At 34.0% G+C, this 19,441-nt stretch overlaps 2 protein-coding genes across 2 annotated transcripts; both read right to left on the reverse strand.

Annotated features, from left to right (window-relative positions):
* Positions 1 to 3,000: 3,000 nt before the first annotated feature.
* Positions 3,001 to 5,734, reverse strand: camk2n1b (calcium/calmodulin-dependent protein kinase II inhibitor 1b). The gene is made up of 2 exons (XM_084099653.1): positions 5,301 to 5,734; positions 3,001 to 4,402 (listed from the first exon to the last, which is right to left on the reverse strand). Exons 1-2 carry the CDS (start codon positions 5,467 to 5,469, stop codon positions 4,332 to 4,334), a joined length of 240 nt encoding a protein of 79 aa, XP_083955779.1. The 5' UTR covers positions 5,470 to 5,734; the 3' UTR covers positions 3,001 to 4,331.
* A 5,100-nt stretch (positions 5,735 to 10,834) lies between these two features.
* Positions 10,835 to 14,177, reverse strand: mul1 (mitochondrial E3 ubiquitin protein ligase 1). Its single transcript, XM_084098959.1, has 5 exons — positions 14,113 to 14,177; positions 13,514 to 13,652; positions 13,341 to 13,428; positions 13,061 to 13,181; positions 10,835 to 12,386 (listed from the first exon to the last, which is right to left on the reverse strand). Exons 2-5 carry the CDS (start codon positions 13,631 to 13,633, stop codon positions 11,657 to 11,659), a joined length of 1,059 nt encoding a protein of 352 aa, XP_083955085.1. The 5' UTR covers positions 13,634 to 13,652; positions 14,113 to 14,177; the 3' UTR covers positions 10,835 to 11,656.
* Positions 14,178 to 19,441: the final 5,264 nt, after the last annotated feature.

Genomic DNA, 19,441 nt, shown 5'->3' on the forward strand with positions numbered 1-19,441 from the left:
TGTGTTTTGATGCCTTTTTTTCCAAAAAAATGTGGGAAAATATCGAGAGATTGATTACAGCAGTCAAAAGAAAGAAAAATGTAAATTTCCGTCACTTGCTCAGCCATTGTATAGACCTTATGTAGCCCCGCCTCTTTTCAGCTCTGCTCATTGTGTTCTGGCTTCCGGGTTTGTATTTCCACAGCATGAAGGTAAGATCTTACGGATTTATGAACGAACCACTGTTTTAAAATCTTCCCGGTCTACTAACATTTGTTATGACATCTGCTTCAAACATTACAAAGGTCATAATAACTTTCGTTAACTCTACAATAAGTAAATCCACTTCACCAGCTAATCACTCTTCGACAGCGATGCCATAGAAATATACAGAGTATATATACGGAAGCATTTTTTACATTCATTTCTCCCATAGGGATTTTTAAAAAGTCTTCGTTAAAGAGTTATAAGCCATGAACCAAACCAATCAGCTATGAGGTGAATCACAACATTACAAACTTTGATTTGAAGCAAAAAAAAGTATTTGAAAATCGAAAATGACAAATTGACAAAGGTACAAGACTGCTTAGCCAGGGAAAGAACTACAATCCCATGAAGCTTTGCAAACAGCATAATCAAATTAAAAACGATGGAGAAATAAAGCTTCTCATGTACAAATGTTGATTTTATATATATATACACAATATATTTTAAGTTTATTGCAAAATATGCATATATATATACAAATATAAGTATTTTGAGAGCTTAGAGAGATCGACACGATCACATCATTCGCAGTGCTTCATGGGAGTGGGCGGAGCTAAAGAGCTATTTTGGCAGGTGTTGCTTTTTTCAAATCACTGATTGGTGTAATTTTCTGTACAGCATTATGGGTAATGTAGTTATTCACTAGGAATTACATTGTTAAATACGATTATTTTAAAAAATAAGCTGAAATAACGCAAGCTGACAGCTTCAACAGAAGCAAATTCCATTAACAACCCCATAGCTCACAGTATGTTTGTTAGGGAAGCAGGTTGAGGAGGGTGATGATAAGACGCCAGATAGGAAATCTATTAATAATGTCACTGGCTATCACTCAATAAAATATGTTTGGTTTAATGATTAAAATTTACCTTTGCAAGGTAAGTTTGTTGGCTTGTGAATTAGCAGAACTTGCACACAGCCACAAAACTGTTCACAAGCTTCTAGGGATTTGTTGTGAGTTAAAAAAAAAAAAAAATATATATATATATATATATATATATATATATATATATATATATAACATTGTGTGCTTTCTGCTGATTGTGACCCACAATCTCTGATTCCTTTCTGTGGCCACGGGTAAGTGAATGACAACAATAAAACTTTCTCAACAAAGAAATAGATTGGCAAGTGTGTAAGTGTTATGAAGGATGTTCAGAGTAAGAACAGCACATTCCTACTCTTAATGCACTCTGCATTTTAAAATAAAAATGAAAGTAAATAAAACCTGAACTCAGTTTGCAAAGTCATTCTAGTGCTTTCTAAATGCATTCAGCTCACTTCTGACTGTAGAGAGAGTTCAGTAATGTGGGAGAGAGAGCAAATAGTACCATACTGCCTTTCAAAGCAACACAAAGACACTGAGTAGCCTACTTTACTTTCTTCATAGATTTCTTTGCGATTTCCCCTGCAGCCTCATGTTTTCTATATAAACCGCTCATTTGAGCAGCTCTGCTTCATTTCCTTTGACAAAATAGGGTGGAAATGTTATAGTTTCTCTCACCTGATTACCTGCTCATCCAGGGGGTCCTAATGACCTGGAGGGGAATTCCCACACTTTCAGCAGAATCTGGACATTGTGATGAGGATACATTTGAATGTTCAGTCTGAACACATTTACAATGGAAGTCTGTATTCGGGCAAGGTATTCCAGTGGCTTAAAAACAAAAATGTGAAGCTTAAATTTTCATTATAGCAAGATTTTTTAACGTTTTTTTGGAAGAAATCTCCTATCTCTTAAAACTTATTTGCATTTATTTGATCAAAAATACAGTGAAATATTAATACAATTTAAAATAATATTTCCTGTGATGGCAATACATTACTCCAGTCTTCAGCGTGACATGATCCTTCAGAAATCATTCTAATATTCTGATTTGCTGCTCAAGAAACATTTCTGATTATTCACAATCTTGAAAAAAAAAAATTCTGCTTAATTTTTTTATGTGGAAACCGTGATACGTTTTTTCAGGATTCTTTGATGAATAGAAAGTTTAAAAAAACAGCATTTATTTAAAATTTAAATATTTCATTACAATATAAAAATCGTTGTCAATTTTGATCAGTTTAATGCTTCCTTGCTGAACAATAGCATTAATTTCTTTGTTTAAAAAATCGCACTGACCTCAAACTTTTGAATGGTGTATATTGATTCTGTTCCAAAAAAAAATATTAGCCGTAAAGTTTAGCATCATCATGGCTATTGTTTTAGCTAAAGGAACTTCCGGTTGCAATATTGACGTAATTCCTGTAGGTCGCGCTTGCTCCACGCTTACCAGGTTTACATGCTTTATGGTCGTGATAGTAGTTGAAAGACGAGATGTAACTTTGCCCAGACAAGTCTTGTCACTAATATCATTCTAATGTTTAAATCTTTATTATATATATTTAGAAAAAGTGTGTTTTAACATCTACTTAAGTACAGTTCCTTGCTTTATATAGCCTTTTGCTGCAAAAGCATTCATTGTAAAAAAACTAAAAACAAAACAAACGTGTTGTTAAAGGTATAGTTTAGCCAAAAATGAAAATTATGTCATTAACTGCTCACCCTCATGTCGTTCCAGACCCGTAAGACTTCCGTTGATCTTCTGAACACAAATGAAGATCTTTTTGATGAAAACTTTCTGTTCCTCTATTGACAGCTAGGCCTACACAACTGACACTTTGACGCTTCAAAAGTTCATGAAGAGATTGTAAAACTAATCCATATGAATTGAGCGGTTTAGTCCAAAACTTCTGAAGAGACACAATCGCTTTATAAGATGAACAGACTGAATTTAGGCTTTTATTCACATATAAACATTCATCAACTCACACATCAGTTGTGGTAAACGGAAGCTCAAGCATGTTCGTTCGACGTATTAGATTTGGTTAAACAACTGAAATGCATTCCTCATTATTGACCAGACAGCTCTTGTGATCAAGAACAACTCTGATTGTTATATCCGGACATGCCTGTTTTAATGGGAAAACATTTGTTTTAGAAAAGTGCCACCTTACAATTGATAAAACAACCAAGAGAAAAAATTTCACATAACGTACAGTAAGGGTGGTAGAGTTCTGTTATGTAATGACATTTTATTGGTCATACATTTCGTTGCAAATATAGCCCTGTTTAACAGTATAGAGAAGTGCAACATTCACGATATTCAAGAGTCTGAGGTTCGTCATTCAAAGTAACATTACAGTAAATATATTAGTAATTCACTGCCACAGAAGGAGGCATTTGTGCCATTCTCATGCAAAAAAGCCGTTAGAAAAGCCCTGAAACATATGAGAGGCAGGCCTGGAAAACTTCACATTACTCGGGTGAACGGAAACACAAGTTGACTGGCATATTTTTGCAAAATTTTGGCACAAAAGTGATAAAAATCCATTTAGCTGACAACCACGTTTGAAAGTGCTACGACTATTACCCAAATAAGCAGTTTTTCCTCTTCAGAAATAGCTCCTTGATATAAAAAATAAGCTTTTGAACTCAGGATAAGCAGGCAGTTTGCAGCCACATCAACAACAACAAAATAATAATAATAATAATAATTACAATATTCAACATGAAAAAAATTGCTTTAAAAAAAGTAGTCTTTCCTTTCTCATCCTATAAAAAAACATTTGTTCTGTCCATCATCTCTGCAAAAGAACACAAAATGTATCCAAGAGATCATAATAAGGATATTTAAAGTGAAAAACACTCTCATTGTGCACAAAAAGAAACGAAGAGTGCTCAGTCTCACGGCAAAAATAATGAACAAAAGTTGTCAGATTTGTGCTTGTGATTTATATCAATGCATTCCTCTCACAATATAAACTGAATCTGGACCACTACAGACCAACTCCACATGTATTTTAAACAACATGTCCAGTGTAAGATGTCACTTTATAAGAAGGGATATGAAACATGCCCTTAAAGAGAGAAAGCAGACAGAGCCCCGCTTCCTCGGTTCGGATGCCCGCAGTAGGGACTCTCTCCTCGCCTGCTGCCGCACAGTGAAATTCAACCCATACTAAGAGGGACTGCAAAGTGCTTTTGATGCAGAATGCACGTAACCCACGATTTCCTGCCGCTTTAACGTCCTCCTTGAGCGTTACACTCCCGCCGATGACTTCTCTGCTGTGTTGTTCAGAACTTCATCAATTCTGTCATCTTCTATGACAACTGAAAGAGAAATCACATGAGGCACACGGGGTCAAACATGCTGCCCTTGGAGAAATGACAAGACTTTAGTTTTATTGACAAGAATAGGACAGTCAGGCTTTGCAGACTGCAGAAAAAAAAAAAAAAAAGAGAAACTGACTAATGTAAATAAATACAATAGAATGACGTGCTAAAATTCCTTTAAAATTATTAACAATTTTTAAAAAAAAAAATTCTAGTTCTGGTATTATAATTATGCATGCCGTTTTGCATGACCTGATAATACTGGATAGATGCACATTAAAAATAATATTTGTACTTCAAAAAATAAAATAAAATAATTTGTCACACTGTTGGACTAATTAATTGAACTCCAAAAAGTTAAATGGTGATTCAAATTTGTGAAAAACCCACATCTGTGGAATAAAATAGAAATAAAGTTTAAATAAAATATCTGAAAAATGTTCATGCTGCTATCAAGCTCAAGTATGTGTGTGTGTGTGTGTGTGTATGTTCTTTTTGGAGCTTGATAGCTGTCATCTGGACTATTCCTCAATAATAATATACATAGCCTATGCTTTTATATGTAAGAATGAAAAAGTTTCTATGTGTCAATTAGCAATCAACAAACAGCAAAATCTACATGATGTAAGATGAAATCTCATTATGAACAGGCAGGCAAGTAAATACAAACGATCACGCTGACATCACCACGTGATGCCACAAATTAGCATATTTAAGTAATTGGTATCTTATTAAAGGTAGTGGAAATGAGGCATTACTTCGACGCATTAATTAGCTATTTATGTAGTTTGTTGGATATCAGAACATTAATATATACTTTAAGAATACAATCCGCACTTATTTTTTATTTCACCTACGACACAAACGACAACGTAAAAAAAAATCGTTGTCTCACCTCTCTTACTGCGTCCGATCTGTCCGAGTTTCGGAGCTCGTTTGTTCTGCGCAGAACTGAAGAAGTTACTGTTGTTGTTCTGCAGGCGACAGGTGAGGGATATCTGCTCTTCATCTCCATCATCACCGTAAGGAGAGATGTTCTCGTCGTAAGGCAGCACTTCTGACATGATTCCGTTCACAAGAATCGATCGGGATAATAAGACACTCGGTAACCGACGAGCGAGGGCTCTGCAAGCAAACGGCGCGCGAGGATCTCAACTGTCACGATACGATGCAGCTTTATTTTACCTTCACACTATGGGAGTCACTTTCACTTTTCCTGTCGTTACTTACAGGCGACGAGCTGAAGTCATTCGGAAAAACTGATGTAGATGCAAAAACAGGAGCGATGCAACAACACACGGATCCTCAGAGAGCAGAGAGACGTCACTCAGACTCAGACTGCACGGCACGCGCAGAAGCTCCTCCACCCCCCCTCCTCCTCCTCCACTCTCGCACTGCTGCCTGCCTGCACCATTTGGGTACTGTGGTGTAGTGGTTAGCGTCCTAAAGGATGTGGGTTTGAATCCCACTAGGGTTGAACATCATTGCCAACCCAGAAGCTTGTCTCATTCTTGTCTTTGCACATGGGTACTGTGGCTTAGTGGTGAAATATAGGGGTTTTAATACATATGTGACCCTGGATCACAAAACCAGTCACAAGTAGCACGGGTATATTTGTGGCAATAGCCAAATAGCCGATTTTTCTTTTATTGCCAAAAAACATTAGGATATTAAGTAAAGATTACAAACATAAATTGACAACTTTAAAGATAATAATACGAACATAAATGGACAACTTTAAAATGGATTTTTTCAATGTTTCGATTTTTTTTGCTCCCTCAGATTACAGATTTTCAAATAGTTTTATCTCTGCCAAATATTGTCCTATCCTAACAAACCATGGCATCAATGGAAAGATTATATATTCAGCTTTCAGATGATGTATAAATCTCAGTTTCAAAAAAATTACCCATGTGGTTTTGTGGTCCAGGGTCACATATAGGGTTGATTGATGCTGTCTGAAGTTTCCCTGCCCAAATCATTTTGCAAATGTATTTATTTACAGAGACAGTGCACAGTCATGGCTGTAAATGTGCCATGAATTAGCCAAAAAGGCTATTTTTCATCTGTAGACACTTGACAGAATGTTAAGATGTCCCCCTAAAAACAAATCATCTTATATGAATACAAAAAAACAATATATACTAAATAATTAAAATGGCATGACATGGTTTAGGTTGTAGGTTTGAAACCCAAAAGGGCAAATTCATGAACTGAGAGACTGTTGTGTTTGGTAGAGTATATTTTGTTTAGTTTAGAAAAAAAAAAATTCTACTCCAAAACTTGCATATTAGGATTATAGGAGTTATTTAGCTAATGAAATCTGAGCTATTAAATCTATACCCCCCCCCCCCCCCCCACCCAAAAAAAAAAAAAAACCAGTAAAAAAAAAAAAAAATACAGTAAAATGAGAGATGACATACATAAGGTACATTACAGTTAACCATTTTACCGTTTTTACATAGTACATGAAGATATTTCTAATGAAATCTGAGAGTTTTCTGTCCCTCCATTGACAGCTACGCATCTGCCATTTTGACGCTTCAGAAAGTTCATAGAGAGATCATAAAACTAATCCATATGAATTGAGCGGTTTAGTCCAAATTTTCTAAAGAGACTCATTCCCTTTATAAGATGAACCAATTGAATATGCTTTTATTCACATTTAAACATTCATCAGCAAACATAAACAGAAGCTCAACCGAACTAAACGAACCGAACTAAGGATTATTTTTACGATTTTGAAGCGCCAAAGTGGTAGTTGCATAGGCTGTCAATGGAGGGACAGAAAACTCTCAGATTTCATCAAAAATATCTTCATTTGTGTTCCAAAGATAAAAGTCTTGCGATTTGGAACGACATGAGGGTGAGTAATGCATGACAGAATTTTCATTTTTGGGTGAACTATCCCTTTAAGAGCATCACCTACATTATATAATGCTAAACAGAATATCATTTGTTATTCAACAGGCATATAATTTGACTCATATATTTGTTATACTCGTACAACAATCTTAACATAAATGATTGGTTTAGTAATGGTTTATGTGATTTAATCTGTTTTATTACTCAATCTTTTGAAGATTTCTGGTGGTTTTAATGGTTTAAAGGCATTATGTTGATAGTTCTGCATGGTATCTGGCTCTATTAGTGTCATAATTATGTAATTTACACAATTGGCTGATCTCAGTACTATACAACCCATAGTGATTGAACTGTGATGGTAAAGCTAGACAGGTATTTATCTCCATCTACTGGTCGGACACAGTAATACTCTCTGCTTACATGTACAATTAATGCAAAATAAAGAAATCTACATGTTCTTTAATCGTTTACATTTTTATAATATTGTTTGTAAAATATGCATAACCAATACAGCTTTTCTTAATCGCAATATAGATAATAATAGCTAAGATGAAAGCAAAGAAACAAACAATAACATATCTCCTCAACCCTTCTAAACCAGGAGCATCTAAAAGCTAATTCATATCTTCATTTATATCTTCTCTGACAGATTGTATTATTCTAAAGAGCTCCTGTATATGTCTGAACTTCCTAACTCTTCTCCTCGGTTTCCCGCACAGCATGTAGAGGAAGATGGCGCACACAGTCAGGCCAAGCATCACCTTCAAGACCCCGCAGAGCCACAGGTCTCTCTCCTGCTTCTTCAGAAGAGTGAGGTCGTGCTGGAGGTCCAGAGGTGGGACGCAAACCAGATGGCTGTCTTGCATCATCTTGCACACAACACCAGTCAAGCTGTCAGAATGCATAATTTTGATAAAACATATTTTTCAGATGTTCAAACTGTCATAGCAACATCAAACAAGGCCAGCAGAGCAAAAAGTTGGAACATTTTAAAAATGTGATTATAAAACGGATAGTTCCGGTCCTTGATTCTGATTGGCCGAGCCTCGTTTGAAGCCGTTGTAAATTACTCTACAAACATTCACCTGTGAAAACAAATATTTTTATGGAGTAACGGTTTTATAAAAGCAAGGTTTATAGTGATTTTAGAACAGCTAAAGGGGGAACCTTGAACCATATTTACACTACTGATTGGTATAATTTTTTGAAAGGAGTCTCTTATTCTCACAAAGGCTGCATTTATTTGATATAAATTTTGTAAAATAGCTGTTTTCTATTTGAATATATTTTAAAATGTATTTTATTCCTGTGATCAAAGCTGAATTTTCAGCATCATTACTCCAGTCTTCAGAGTCACATGATCCTTCAGAAATCATTCTAATATGATGATTTGCTGCTGTTGAAAACAGTTGTGCTGATTAATATTTTTGTGGAAACCATGATACATTTTTTTCAAGATTCTTTGATGAACAGAAGATTCAAAAGAACAGCATTTATTTGAAATATTTTCTAACATTAGTACAAATGTCTTTACTGTCACTTTTGATCAATGCATGCTTTCTGAATAATATGATTTATTTAATTCAAAAAAGATCTTTAACTTTTGAATGGTAGTGCATATTAATTATTTTGCACAGAAATGCATTTTATTTGAAAGATAATTAATTAATTACTAGTATTAGTATTTTACTAGTATTACTAGTATTTTCAAATCAGTGTTATTATCATTATATTTTCAAATCTTCTTATATCATTCATATTTACTTTAACTTTTCCATTACATGAGAGTGATACATAACTGTTACATTTTAGTGAAGGTTTGTGTTTTGCATAAAGGAAGTCAGTGACTTCCTTTATTATTGTCAATGACTTCCTTTATTGTGATTGGTGGGTGACAAAAATATGTATTGCAAACAAAAATCTTAACTGTGGATCCTATAGATCTATTCACACAGAGTGAAAAAGTTATTACATTTTTTAATAGGTGAATTATCTTTTTTGTTATTCTGCAGAAAACAACTTTCTTTTATCTCACAATTCTGAATTTATATCTCACGACTTTATAACACGCAATTGCGACTTCGTATCACACAATTCTGACTTTATAATTGTTTGAGTTTGTCACACAATTCTGAAAAAAAAGAGTGAATTGTGAGATAAAAAGTCGCAATTACCTTTTAAAATGTTAATTGTGTGGTGGAAACAAGCAAACAAGCTTCCATAGAAGAGTGATATGCAAACAATCTCAACAATTTGCATCACACTTGATATGAACAGTTTGAGTGTGAAAAAACCTGTTGCCAATTGTGTACACACACACACACACACACACACACGTATACGTTTAACTGAATCCATACCCTTCCAGGTACCATATAGGCTACTCATAATATTAATCATTTTAATTTATTATTAGGTAGCACTTTATTTTAAAGTCCCCTTGTACATATTACAGTAATTGCAATAACTGGGTAATAACTAGGTACTAATCCTGAACCTTCTCCTAAACCTAACCCATGTAGTTACCTTATATTATCCAGTACTTCCTTAGGCAAGTACACTGTAAGAACACATACTGTAAAATAAAGTGCAACCCATAATTTTAATATTAATGGGCATATACAAATTTCTAATATTTACCAGACATCTGTTGTGTGATTCAGCACCCTCTTCTCTTTCAGGACCCTGTTGCAGTTGTCGACAAAAGGGCTGTTCAAGGTTTCCTTGACTTTCTGCAAAACGCACGGAAACTGTACAAGAACAAATTTAATGGAAACGCGCAGAAGTTGTTGAGACGGCATCTGGTGAGGCTTATCTGCTCCCTGTGCTGGACAAAATGACTGTTTTCTTCATAAGGTAACACCTCAGACGTGCTCCCTCTCCATCCACGATAATCAATAACTATAAATAACTGTAAACAACAAGGTGGTGTAATTTAAAAGCAGGATGATGACAGAATGTGTTTAGGCTGGAAGACTAAACTGGTTACACTAAAATGTGTTTAGGCTGGAAGTATTTGGAAAAACTGATATACAAAAGGATGCAAATTACAGTTAGCTCAGAGACCAGGTAGACACCAGTCAGATAAATATCACCTGCAAGCTACTGCTCCTCCCCTTTCCATTTGTTTTTGCCAATGTAGATTAGTGGTTAAAAATCTGTTTGAACATTAAAAAAAACTGTTTAATAAGCTTCCACCTTCATTTTGCCCTTTCCAGTTCAATTAGGAAACACATATAGTTACAATATATAATTCTAAATACTTAGTGGTTTAATTCTGTTTGGCTTTACAGACTATTGTTAGACTTTTAGTACTTCATTGTGGCCTTCTAAAGTTAAACTAGTATATATTTATCTCCTGTTGTGTAAAGTAATGTCACTCTCACACATACACAACTGGTACATGGAAGTAAACATCAACAATTGGCAAATTCAGATCACACAGACTGATCCACTACAGAAAAAAACATTTTTTTTTTATTCTTTATATCATTATAATATTATTTGTAAATTATGCATAGCTAATATTAAACCATACTGAAGAACAAAGGAAGAACAAACTGATTAGGTTCAACAAATTCCCATTTAATAAATCAGATTAAAGCTTTAAATCTCCCGCCGCCCTATTCTTAAAAAAAAAAAAAAAAAGACAACAAATAAAAACAATTAAAATGAAAAGTAAAAATTATGATAGGACACCACAAAACTTAAACTGGCATCCAACTAACATGTCTTAAAGAGAGCATGTCAATATTGAACCCCAAAATGAAACTTTATTTTACATAAAGGAAATGAATCTTGTTTTTAGGACCATTTGGTACTGTAACATTTTATTTTATCAACATTTTTAACTTCATTAACTTTTATTAACATTTACCTTATATACTTGCAAAGTAAGAAAAACTAAAACAAAAAAACAATGTATTGCGTTTACCTTTTTTAATAAAAAAAATAAAACCTGTATTATAGTAGTTTTTACTGTAATCAAAAAATACTATATTACAGTAGTAAGAAATGAATGTGAACCAAAAAATATTCACAATGCAAAAAATCCTAATGGTCCTAAAATAAGCGCTTTTATTCATTTTTTTTTTTTTTTTTAATAGAAGAAACCGTCTTTATTAATTTTCTTTTGTTTTGATTTTGGTTGAAATACAACAGCATTGAATTTCAGTTCACACAGGCACAAGTGATATTACAGTTGCCAACAGTGCGATCAAATCAACAGAATACAAAAAACAACTCAAACTGGAAGAATCTTTTTTAATGCAGAGTATTTGGATTATGGCTGATATTACATGGCAAGAAATGCTCTGCTCACATCCAAAAACCTGCCCTCAAAGTCACTCGTTTTAAAGCGCATAATGCATATTCACAATAAGGCCTCTAGCTGTTATACAGAGGGACAACCCTGTCTATTTTAGCCCTGCATATGGGGCACTTCTTAGGTTCGGGGAGGGCCCTATAGCATTCCTCACAGGTACACACGTGACCGCACTCTAGAAACACGCAGGAGCGCTCCTGACTCAGGCATATTGTGCATGTAGTCGGAGACACATCACCCTCCGCCAGGTCGAGCTCCTCTAAACGTCTGCTCTGCCACTTTCTGTACTCGTCCAGTACGCTGCGCTCTTTCCTCCGCTCCTTACGCAGCACGTACTGTCGCCACAGCAGGTAGAATAGCGTGGCACAGGCAGTCAAGCCAAACAGCACCGTCAAGACCCTCCAGAGCCGCAGGTAACCCTCTTGCTTACTCAGCAGCGTGTCGTAGTCCAGGCGGCTGAGGAAGTACCGCAGGCCCTGCTTAGGGGGTTGAAGACGAACCAGGTTGTTGTCCAGCACCAGCTCCCCTACGCCAGTCATGCTGGCACCCAGACGGAGCATTTCTTCCGTCTCCTGGATGCCCTGCGGCCGCTCGCCGCTGATGAAGTGACCGATGACGTTGGTCAGAGACTGCTGGGAGGGGTGGAAGTTCTCATAGGTGGTCTCCAGATCCAGTTCAGCTGCATCGAGCGGGCGGACCACTCGCACTGTTGTGGGAATGGTGTCATCGTGCGGGGCCAGGTCAAAGGGCACGGTGTTGGTGCGTTGGTGGATGAGCTTTTCACAATCGTTCCTAAAAGAAATATGTATTGGCACAGTGAATTAAGTAAATATATCATTTTAAAAGATAAAATTAAAATGTAAAAAATATTAGTTTTAAATATATATATAATAATAAAAAAAAAATTAATAAAAAAATATATATATAAATTAAATATTTTTAATGTTTAGAATATAAAAAACTATTACAATTATAGATAATAAATATTATTGTTATATTACAACAATAAATAACAAATATTTAAAGTAGTATCTAATTATTTAAAAAAATATCGAGGTAAATTTAGAGATTTAAATAAATGATGATATATTATAATTATTAAAAACTAAATTTTATAAGTATTATTTTAATGTTAAGACTATACATATTTAAATTGTAATCTAAATATTGACAAACACGTTTGTAAATATAAATACGTACAATTGAAATAGTGTAATTATTAAAAATGAAATATTACTATACACATTATTTTAATATTAAAACATTAAAATAATAAATATTTATATTTATATTTAAAAATTAATATTTAAAGTATAATGATTAAAAACAAAATATTATTCTACATATTTTATATTAAGAACTAAAGTTATAAAAACAAAACGCTGATAGCGTAATTGCCAATATATCATAGTGTACAGATTATACAATAGTATTAATGGACAGTTTTACACATTCAGAACAAGTACCACAGATGTGTTGTGCGATTCCACACCATCTTCTTCTCCTTTAGGGTCAACCTCTCGATGACTCCTTTACAGTTGTCCACAAACTGGCTGTTCAAGGTCTCCTTCACGGAGCGCACAACACCTATAGACGTATGAATAAAACACTAGAACATTACAGCACACAAATCCTATTTTTGCTAGTGTCCTCTTATTATTTTCCAGCATGTCTTTGTTATAGTGGGTCAATAATTATTGCACGGTTTGACCAACAGCAACAGTGGATTAATCTCAGAAGCCATACCTTCAATAACTGCATAAGGAACACATTTCCCTGGTGCTTCATTGAGGATGGTGAAAAGGTCTGGATTTAATGACATCTTCTTGGCCTCCTGTTACACAGGTCAGGTTTAACTATGATCTACTTCTTCAAGTGGTGGTGTTATTAAAAGAAATGCACCAGGGTTGTTTTCTTACCCTTAATCTAGCCACATGGCTCGATTTCTTCTTGTATATGGTGTACAAGACGGCAGTCAGAGCCGAACTAGTGGCCAGCAACACAATCTGTGCTGTGGAGGGTCTGCCACTGGCATCCATCCTTCAATCTACAGACCAGCTGAGTATAAAAAACACAATGAACAACAGCTCACAATACAACTCTAGTCTACATACTAAACATCGACGATTAAGCTGCAATGGACAAGACAAACTTTCTCCAAGTCAACCCATTCCTAGCCTATGAACTAGGGATTCTTCGAAAGGGTTAAACCTTTTTATTTACAGTTTAAAATATTTATTGTATCATAAAAAATTAAATGAACAATATTAAGCCTTGCTTTACAGTTTTTTCCCCACAGATATTGTAAGTAACTTTTATAAAAACAAAACGGCTATGAAATTAGCCTGAACTGCTAGCAATGCCTTCCGATAACAACACATAAACATGCGCTCTGAAAACGCAAATCCTTTATTTTATCATTTTAGAATCTGGCGCTATTTGTAGTTGAAAAGGACACCGTTCAAGTTTAGTGTTCAACAGAACAAACATGCAACAATGAAAAGGGTTATTTGACTACCTTCACTAAAGCTGTGCTGCTGTTGTACAGTACAACTCGCTGTCAGCTCAGTCCCCTTCAAAATAAAAGCCTTTTCTGATAAGTTGACTTTTAAAATACGATATAAAAATATATTTAGAATATTAACCCATGCAGGGCTGTGCACAGACCTTTTGAGGGGCATGTGTTGAAACTGAAAAAGGGCACTGAATTTTTTTTATTTATATATATATATATATATATATATATATATATATATATATATATATATATATATATATATATATATATTAAGATTTTTTAGTAAGCCTACATAAAAGGAAGAAATGGTCACATCATGACAAATTCAATAACACAAAATAATAGTCTCAAAAGCTTTAGATTTATTCACTATTAATAACAACCATAATAATAATATAGATAATACAGATATACAGGGTTTCAATGCTAAAGCCCTAAAAAAAAAAAAAAAAACATGTTTTGCAACATTTATACATATATAGAATACTATAGATAATTATTTTTAGCTAGATAGCGCATACGTGCATATTAACAGCCTTGAATTAACCATAATTTAATATTATTTCCATAACATGATTAAATGTTAATAAATTAAGTGTATCAGCAATCATGAATCAAATAAGAAATTTCTTAGAAATATATGTAGGTGACGAGGATCACTCAGTCGCTTTGTGTAAGTTCCAGTACGAAACACTGTTTTTTTGTAGCTATATGGGCGCTCAGTTTTTCCTGTTGTAAAATACATTTAGCCAAAATCTCATTTTATAAAAGATTAAATGCTGCTGTATGCACTGGGTATTTAAGTGTAGGGTATTGACTATGACTAGATGGGAAATGCTAGAACTCTCTCTCAGGTCCCACATGTCTCAGTCAGACATCAAATAAATAAAATATGAGCCTTTATAGACACAGTGTTTAGTACTTATTCAAACAACAAGATCTTTGTTTACCCTTGCAAAACTTCCTTCAGCTGCTGTCTGCTGTTCTTCAGTTCATGAACTTCAGTTCATTCAGTCCAGATAGAGGAGGCGGAGTTATCAGGTTTACTGACAGTTTGAGGATCGATTTACACAAGCTCTTTAAGAACTTTAATTGGCTAAATATTTGTAAAACAAACAGACAGACGTAAAGGGTGACCAATAGCATTGGGGGTTTTTTTAAGAAAAAAAAAGAAGAAAAAAACACCACCACCACCAAAAAAAAAAAAAAAAGGGCACTTCGTAATGCACATGTAAGGGCATGTGCTCTGTCTGCACAGGTTGAGCCCTACCCATGCACGTGTCTGAACCCATGCAATCAATGCTATTTTAAATAATTTTATTTAAAATACTCAGAAGAACATTTTATAAAAATAAAATAAATAAAACCAAATCTATATATTTTTTAAATAAATTCCAAAGATGTGCAGAATATACCAAATCCAATTGCAATATTGTAGTGAGTATTTCTCGAGTCATGTATGGGTGTTTTATATATAGAATATAATTTTCTGGTTTCATAATGGAAATTTTCATCAAAAATAAACAGTCTAGATCTGGAGAATTTTGGAATTTGACTCCAATGATATATTTACAGGTAAAGGCGCGAAAACAAGTTCGACCAATGTGAATGCGAGAGACTCAATCTTCCGCCAGCTACTACAAAAGGTAAAGATAAAGGTAAATTAAATTAAATTGACATTTTAATAACTCAAAATGTTTTGTAAACTTATATGTGAAGCCATTTCAGTCTAGACTTGATAATACAAAGTGTAAACTCATACAATAAATGTAAGTACGATCAGGGAATTGAATTAGCTTAAAAGCTTGTTACTGTATGTTTATTTTGGGGGAAATAATAAGACATGCCATGATTCTGCCCTCATCTGAGAGACTTTTTTTTTGTTTTGATTTTTATATTTTGTTGTTGCTTCCAAAAGTTTGGTAGTAGTTTATTATTTGTTATGATTGTTTTTTGTTTTTTTTCTCTCTCCAGTCATCAGTGTTGGGTCGTCAGTCATTTTTTTTGTTGAAATATTAAAGGGACAGTTCACCCAAAAATGAAAATTCTGTCATTATTTATTCACCCATGTTTTTATTGTTACAAACCTGTATTCTTTCTTTATTTTGAAGATATTTTGAAGAATGTTGGTGACCAAACAGTTGACGGGCCCCATTGTCTTCCATAGTATTATTCCCCATACTGTTTCTGTTTTCACCAGAAGAAAAAAATTCATACACGTTTGGAACAACTTGAGGGTGAGTAAATGATGACAGATTTGTTTTGGGTGAACTATCCCTTTAACTGTTCCGCTTGCCTTTGATGACACTGCAAACCTGGCTGTATTACTGTAGATGTCAGTGTTCAGTCATGCTCGGAGAAAACCCAGACAAATAACTAATATTCATATTCTCCCTATCAACAATGGGCCATTGAGTTATTGCAAACATGTAATTCAGTCTTCTGAAAGAAACAGCATGACTGCATCATTAATAAACTGCAAGACCTTTGCCAAAAGTCAACAGCATGAAGCTCAATGTGAATTTGCATTACAAAAACTGACAGCCACAGAGATTCAGTAAATAACTATTCATCAGAGTTACATACTGGATGATCCATTCATAAAGAACTCTCAATCTCATCTTCAGCACCACAAATGCACAGTTCGCTCTTATTCGCACTAATTCATGGGATAAAAACCCAGCAGCTCTTGTTGATGAAAAGCCTATTTGAATATTAATAAACTTTTCACCAAGGAAGATTATAATGATGTCCCACAGGGTGTAAAACAGACTCTATATAGATCATTAAACTAAAGACAGATGATTTAATGATGACAGTTAAAAGCGGCTTGATGATTGATGAGCTGTGCACAATAGAAATGGAAAATAAATGAGAATTTTTGTTTTGCTCTAGAATGCTTGCAACTGCTTGCAATGAAAAAAATTAGCGTGCTGGTGGGATGATTTTTGTGTAAGATCACCTGCAGAATATGATAACAGAAAAACTTAGCATACAACAGTATTCAAATTATATATATAAATATATATATATATTTATAATATATATATAAATTATATGCTAGAACAAAGCCTGTTGAGACCTCATGCTGCCATGATTTTACCACAGTTAAGTGTTATCTAGAATGTGGGGTAACTCATTACAGGTAACTTGAGTTACGTAATCGGATTACTTTTTCAAGTAACTAGTAAAGTAATGCATTACTTTTTCAATTTACAACAAAATATCTAAGTTACTTTTTCAAATAAGTAACGCTAGTTACTTTTTCACATTTAATGACTGACAGCTCTCCTGTCCCCATGTTGAGAGAAATAAAGTGAGGAGGTGTTGTGTTTGCTGCGTGTGTGTGTGTGTGTGTGCTGTGTGAACATGATGGTTATTTTAGTTCTAGACTAAATGTGAACATGCATTTACTCATCTCACTTGCACAATAACATTCAGTATTCCTCAAAATGATTAAAAACAGTAAAATGCAATCTCAGAATTTTCCGCAAAACTTTTATAATTAACTATATTAAATTACACAAATATACTTGATGTATTTAATCTCACTTTATTGACCAATGCCTTTGCTGCTGACCTTCAATAATCTAATTCAACCATACTAATAAGCAAAAATTACTTTAGATTAGATTTAGAAATAAGAGTGTTGAACTTCCTTCTGCTGAATCCTATTGTTCTTTAATCCAGAATGGCTGAAAGGTTTGTTTGAGTGGCGCCCTCTACTGTACAGGCGTAAATATGCATTTCCTTCAGCCTGAGGATTATTCACTTCACTTTTGGTGTGAAAGGGCCTTAACATTTGCCAAAAATATAACTTTTTTTGTTATAAAAACAAAACAAAAACACACAAAAAAAACAAGCAAGCCCAGCCCAGGTGAGAAAAAGTAACGCAAAAGTAATGTAACGCATTACTTTTAATAAAAAGTAACTAAGTAATGCAATTAGTTACTTTTTTTGGGAGTAATGCAATATTGTAATGCATTTTAAAAGTAACTTTCCCCAACACTATGTGCATGTATATTAAATGTGACTTACGGTATCCAATTTGATTTTACACACAGAAATATCCTTACATTTATAGTAATTTTTATAGATTAGATTAATTGAATTATATGAAGGAGGTGAAGTTATCTAATCTTTTCATAGATTTTCAAGTATAAAATTTACATTAGAGATTAATTAATATTTGTATTTATTTGTTTTTCAGATATCTTCACTTTTCATCTTAATCGGCTGCTGGTGATTGAATATCAGTTTTATTGGCACCATTAGGAGGGGTTTTAGAGAAAATCATCCAACTCTTATAATCACAGGTAATGTAATTTTTTAACATGTTGTTTGGATATTTACAAAACTTTTTTAAATAATAGACATTTGTTTGAAGTGATAAATGTGTAGCTTAACAGTGAGACAAAGCCCAACACAAAGATGAAAGTACATTTTTAAACATTTAGATTGCAAGAAAATATTTTATTATCATTATTAATAATAAAAATAACAACTGCAAAAAATGCAGGTTATGTTTTTATTGTTGTAATGTAGTTGTCATTTAGCTATTATTATTAATGTTTATAAAGAATATAATGCTGATTATGTTTTTATTGTTGTAGTCTAATGATCATTTAGTTATTGTGTCAAAAAAAGCACTCTCTTATTTACAATCAGTAATCTTCAACATGAATGGAGTCTGTATATACCCTGTGGTGAAAATCCAGCTTTTAAATGTTGTTTATATGTCTATGTGATGTTTTTGATAGGCTTTAAGACAAACCATGTGCAAATTCATAAGTCAAAACCATTTCTCTTTAAAACTGCAGTGAACCAAAGACACTCTCAAAAACACGGTTTGAAATCGCTGGTGTTTCTGACGTCACAAACTACCTTGATCCTAACCAATCAGATCAACATGTGATCGTCAACAAGTGGATCTCTGAGCTGGTGAGTGAGTGGAGGTGGGGCTCATTTGCATATTCATAGAACTGTGTTTACTAAATGAGGCAAGGGTGTAGTTACATTCAAGGTATTTTAAGGTAAAGTTTTTTTCAAGGAAAAAATGATTGACTACAGGGGGACTTTCAGTGGTTCGGATGAATTATTGCAGTAGTTTGATGGGTTTATGGGTTTGCGTTATGAACAAACATCAAATAATCTTTGAGGAATATCATCCCAGTGTTGTTGTGCAAGAATTATAAATATAGCATTTGAGAGGAGAGGTCTAAAATACAGTAGAGTGAGTTTGTCAGGCCATTCAGAGACCTTTAATAAGTTCCTCAAAAACACCAATCACTTAATCAAGAGGGGTTGTTCACCTGACAGAAAGTGATGT

Source organism: Abramis brama (genome assembly GCF_963993115.1).
Source record: "Abramis brama genome assembly, chromosome: 22".
Lineage (NCBI taxonomy): Eukaryota > Metazoa > Chordata > Actinopteri > Cypriniformes > Leuciscidae > Abramis > Abramis brama.